Source organism: Solanum dulcamara, chromosome 8, assembly GCF_947179165.1.
Source record: "Solanum dulcamara chromosome 8, daSolDulc1.2, whole genome shotgun sequence".
Lineage (NCBI taxonomy): Eukaryota > Viridiplantae > Streptophyta > Magnoliopsida > Solanales > Solanaceae > Solanum > Solanum dulcamara.
This window is the reverse complement of record NC_077244.1, coordinates 48,738,279-48,744,278: the sequence shown is the minus strand read 5'-3', so window position 1 is coordinate 48,744,278 and position 6,000 is coordinate 48,738,279. Positions and strand designations below refer to the sequence as shown.

Here is a 6,000-nt window from a genome sequence, read left to right as displayed (position 1 = left end):
TTCTAAGTTTGACTAAAAAAACAGAGATATAATAAAGTGTTCATAAATAACAACCACTCGTAACTAATTGTGAATATGAGTTTTCCAGAAAACAGAAGAGAGAACTGCAGTGTGGAAATGGGGAAATTGCAACTCAACTAATTAATATCGGAGCAATTTGGCTGGATTGTCTATATGACATAGTACAAATAAAATTGGTCAATATTAAAAAAAACTTGTTTGTAGGAAAGAAAAATTACTACTCCAGTACTATAGAAACTTGAGTAATCCGTTCGGTTTGTGTAAAGAAATACTCCGTATACAGCATACATTGACCTGTCTAGCATACATTTGTACCAAGCATTATAAGATAATTAGTAGTAGAAATATTTTGATCAACAATTAAAATTCCTCCATATTTCCATGATGATTAAGAAAATAATTAAAGCTACATATTGCTGCTTGCAAATCATGTTATAAAAGAGAGTGCAAAGAGCAAATAATCACATTATGTATGTATCACCAGATGACATTTAATGTAAATCCTTCATTGAAACACACTCCAAATTAATTAGAGGGGTTTATTTTCCTTTTCTAGTTGGGAATTTAAGGAATTTAGAGTGTTTCTTCCATGTTTTGGTTTGAACTTTGAATATACATATACTATGTATATTTCCTTCTTACTTAGGTCAAAGAAGCTAGCTTTTAGTATTACCGCCCCCAAAAAAGTCAAGATTAATTAATGATAATAGGAGAAGTTTCCTTTAATCAAATATGATACATCATGAGTTTTTATGTTCTGGAAACAAAGCCTAGATAATGTGAAGTTGAAAACTTAATATGGTGACATCAAGAAGAGACTTATGAAACAAGCATTTATGAAAATTGTGCACTAAATGTATATAGTGGGTGCACCAACTTGTACTGGGTAATTAGACTACACTTTGCCCTATAATATAAGCTTTCCTTCATGCTGAATCAAAAGTTAATCTTCTAAACCTCAAACCACCCTCTCTCATTTCTTCTTCTCCCATGTGTCCCAATTTATACAATCCACTAGCCTTTTATTTAATTTCCAAAAGAATGACACATTTCTATATTTAGTAACAGTTTAATTTTAAAATGTTCATTTTACCCTTAATGAAAGTCACAAGTATTTATCACTTATTTTAGACCACAAGTTTCAATTTTTTTTTCTTTAATTTCGTCTCAGATCAAATTATATCACATAAATTGGGATGACGAGTAATATATTAAGCCTCAACTCTCAAGTCTTTACTGCTTGGATGTGTTTTCCATTATTTGACAGAATTTAAGAGCATAAACACAATGGATCATTGCTGCAATAGAATTGCCAACACTTTGTGTTATTTCTTCTTCATCGCCATTTTGCTTCTCTTCGTAAATGCAAGTACTGCAGAAACACACTACCATGATTTTGTTGTATGCCTTTCTCGTCTCACTTAATCTCTTTATCGCTTTCTAATTAACATTTTGAGGTTTTAATTAGAACTGGAAGATGCTGATCTTGGCTACATGAACTTTCACCTTGATGGTGAAGGTTCGATTCCCCTCCCCCATTTCTCCTTTCCCTACGCCCCTATGTAATAAAAAGCATGTTTTTAAAAAAGAAAAGAGATGAATTTTTTATAGCTATGTTGTTATTGGACAGATTCAAGCAACACCAGTAAAGAGGTTGTGCAAGATCCGTAACACCATAACTGTGAATGGACAATTTCCTGGACCAACCTTGGAAGTGAACAATGGTGATACCTTAGTCATCAACGTAGTCAACAGAGCTCGGTACAATGTAACCATTCACTGGTAAGTTCAGAATGCAAATGAACTTATAACATTTAAATATATATGATGAATTTTAACTTTTATATAGTTCACAGACAATATCAAATCCGATACTATCATGTTACCTAAATGATAATTACAGGTAATCGTCCAATAAAATAAGACATAGTAACTTGAAAAATAAGCTGCTTAAATGCTACAACAACACGTTAAGAGACATATATTGATAGTGCAAAAATTCTTCAAGCTGTCATCTGTCAGTATATATATATATATGTTAAGTCCATTTACTGAATGTAACGATATCATACATATGTGATGTCCTTTTGTGTTGTTTTTACAACTTTGTTGCATTTGGAAAGGCATGGAGTCAAGCAAATAAGAACAGCATGGGCTGATGGACCAGAATTTATAACACAGTGCCCAATTAGACCAGGAGGGAGTTACACTTACCGCTTCAGAATTCAAGGACAGGAAGGCACACTTTGGTGGCACGCCCACAGCTCATGGCTCAGGGCCACTGTTTACGGCGCTTTAATCATCTACCCAAAAGAAGGAGAATTCTACCCATTTTCTAAGCCCAGAAGAGAGACACCCATTCTGCTTGGTATCGATTCCTTTCCATTTAAATGAAACACTAGAAAATTACTGAAAATGAATACTTACTAGTTGAGCAGTTTCTCATTGAAATAATGGTTTGGCATTTTGTGATTAGGTGAGTGGTGGGACGCAAATCCTATTGACGTCGTAAGGCAAGCCACGAGAACAGGAGCAGCTCCTAATGTATCTGATGCATACACCATTAATGGTCAACCGGGTGATCTCTACAGGTGTTCGAGTAAAGGTAAGTTCCAATCTATGATGAACATTCAAGTATGCTTTGAGTTACATAAATTGATAGCGTAAAGATTTTTTACACTACTCGTGCAGTATAATTGACGTATGATAGCAGTTAGTTATCATTTTTACCAATTTACCATTTATAGTACTTACTACATAGCATAGTGATTACTTCTTATAAGTGATTTACACTGGTGAAAACATTTCATACATTGTCAATGCTTATTAATTAAACTCTTGAATATATACCAAACAATATACCTCCTAAAATAGTCAACAAAAAGCATGTGTGATACTAATGTTAAACGCAATGGCATATATTTATCTCACAGTATAAGGGTCGTTTGTCAAACTAACTAGTTCATCCAAACATTCATTAGTTTGGATTCAGAGTAACATGAGCTATCGTGTTTTCATAGGAATCATCTAGTTGGATTCACCTTTATGCAGATACTACTGTAGTCGTTGTGGACTCTGGTGACACCAACCTCCTTCGAGTTATCAATGCTGCACTCAACCAGCCGCTTTTCTTTACTGTGGCAAACCACAAGCTAACAGTTGTTGCAGCAGACGCCTCTTATGTTAAACCCTTCACCACCTCAGTGCTTATGCTAGGTCCTGGGCAGACTACTGATGTCCTAATAAATGGTAACCAGCCACCAGGCAGATTCTACATAGTAGTACGAGCTTATGCAAGTGCTCAAGGACCTTTTGACAACACCACTAGCACAGCTATTCTTGAATACAAGAATACTCCTTGTTCTGTTCAGGGGATCAAGATCAATCCAATTTTCCCATCTTTACCAGCATTTAATGACACTGCCACTGCCACGACCTTCTCAACTAGTTTCAGAAGCCAAAGAAAAGTGGAGGTGCCAACTGAAATTGATGAAAATTTGTTCTTCACGGTTGGGCTAGGTCTCAACAACTGCCCTAGAGGTGTGTTGAATTATAAGATAATCTCTTCATAAAGTATATTAATCTCTATAAGGCGATGAAAAATGAAAATAAACCTATAAAGCACACTGTTTTAATATAATGAACGATTTGACTTTAACAAAATGACACATTAGGCTCGCATTTATATCGCCACTACATCACTCATCAAGGGGTGTGTTAACCAGCATCCACAGAAGCAAATTTGGCAAACGGATGAGATTTAACTTATTAATACTATACTAATAAACATTCTAGAATGACTCAAAAACACATATTGGTTAACTAGAAAGATGAATGAACGGAGAACTTGATCTACTTGTAACATTAAAGCTTTATTTCTAACCAGGTTCAAGCTCCATGAGTTGTCAAGGTCCAAATGGAACTCGATTCACTGCCAGTATGAACAACATATCTTTTGTGCTACCACCCAATTTTTCCATTCTGCAAGCACATCACCAAGGGATACCTGGAGTTTTCTCAATTGATTTCCCAGAAGTTCCACCTGTGAAATTTGATTACACTGGTAATGTAAGTCGATCACTCTGGCAACCTGTTCCAGGAACTAAAGTTTATAAGCTAAAATATGGGGCAAAAGTGCAAGTTGTTTTACAAGGAACGAGCATCGTCACAGGTGAAAACCACCCAATCCATCTTCATGGATATGATTTTCACATTATTGCGGAGGGCTTTGGGAACTTTAATCCTCAAACTGATACAACGAAATTCAACCTTGTTGATCCACCTATCAGAAACACGGCAAGTGTACCTGCCAATGGATGGTCAGTCATCAGATTTGTTGCTAACAATCCAGGTGAGAAAAGGGCCACAAACATTTATATTCTTACAAAACAAGTTTTATGCATTGTGGGTATAAAAGGTAAATCACTATGATACACATTAATTGATAAAGTGATAAAATGTTACATGTTAAATTACACTATAGCGTAAATCATCCTTACACAATCAATATACGTTACTTAAATCACATTTAACAAAAGCCAATTCTTTCTGTTTAACTTTTGGGACTTACAATTTTTTATGTTGAATAGGAGTCTGGTTAATGCATTGTCACCTGGATGTTCATATTACCTGGGGTTTGGCCATGTCATTCCTGGTGGAAAATGGAGTTAGTGAATTGGAATCATTGGAAGAGCCTCCAGTCGATTTGCCTGTTTGTTGAAAAAGCACAACACAGCACAATGAAACATAATTTAGTAAACAACATAAATCACATTTAATGTTTTAGCCATACAGCTTTAAAAGAGGTCCCCTTTACCTCGCCCCCAAACAAGCATTTGATTAGTTAGTTCCTTTTTGTTCTAATTCTTTTTTTCCCCTTTTTATTTATATATTTTAGATGATTGAGTAAATATGACACCAATTCTTGCAATATATGTATGTACTAGTGTATTTCTCCATAAATAAATTTATTTCAGTAAAATTAAACAAACAAAAAAAAGTAATATATATATATACACACTAGGAAATTTACCCGCATTTTTCGCGGGGATCTATGACCCTTTAAATTTACGAATGATCTTTTTCAATTTTAGAATATAAAAAATAATGAAAATAAAAATTCTTTACTACCATTTTTTTTGATTTGTGTCAAATCTTCCTTTCTTTTTCTCTCTCTAAATTCTAAGTAATATGAAAGTTGGCAAGTAAAGAGACTCAAACACATAAAAATGATAGGTAAGTAAACAAAGCGATTCATAGCATTTCTTCATAGATACAGATCAACATTAGAAATTAAAAGGCTCTATATATTAGTTTTTCAAAAATAATGAAAAATTATTGTCAGTGCCAAGAGACGCTAAAATACAATACAGAGTCGCAAAACATATAACTATGTGTTCAAAGAGCCCAAAAAAAAACTACATCATTCTATCTTAATGTGTTTCCATGGCGCCAGAAGTACAATTTTTATAAGCATTTAAATTAAACAAAAAAAATGTGTTCAACTTTCTCTTCTAAAGGACCTCATGTTGCTTTCAAGTCATGTATTTAAAATGATGCACATGGGGTTAGTCTTCCAAATCAAATTCAAGAAGTGAGGCAAATAGTCAAGTGAACCTGCAGAGCAAAAATGTATGGTTGTAGTTTGCCACAAAATTCCCTCCAAAGAGCCATTTATTGCATAGTAGAATCTTGAAACTTTAGATGGAACATTTGACTTCAAAATTTATTTTTATGTCCATTCATCTTCCTAACCATCAACCCGCTTTAAAAGTAAGTTATATCTATGACTATAAGAAAAAAAGTCAAGACTTACTTTCTAATCAAATCTCAAAATCTATCTTGTTTTCTTCCAACATCACATATTATAGAGTTTTCAGTAAAGTAATTATATTGTTCAACTTTCACATTAAAGTTCAGTCTAAACTGAAGATGCTAGACCTATTCAGAAAAACAATCAGCTACCATGACACCTTTATT

The 6,000-nt window shown here is 34.0% G+C and overlaps 1 protein-coding gene across 1 annotated transcript; it reads left to right on the top strand.

Annotated features, from left to right (window-relative positions):
• The first annotated feature begins 997 nt into the window (after window positions 1-997).
• Window positions 998-4,969, top strand: LOC129901671 (laccase-12-like). The gene is made up of 7 exons (XM_055976919.1): window positions 998-1,422; window positions 1,652-1,803; window positions 2,145-2,389; window positions 2,498-2,626; window positions 3,073-3,561; window positions 3,908-4,372; window positions 4,611-4,969. Exons 1-7 carry the CDS (start codon window positions 1,309-1,311, stop codon window positions 4,739-4,741), a joined length of 1,725 nt encoding a protein of 574 aa, XP_055832894.1. The 5' UTR covers window positions 998-1,308; the 3' UTR covers window positions 4,742-4,969.
• Window positions 4,970-6,000: the final 1,031 nt, after the last annotated feature.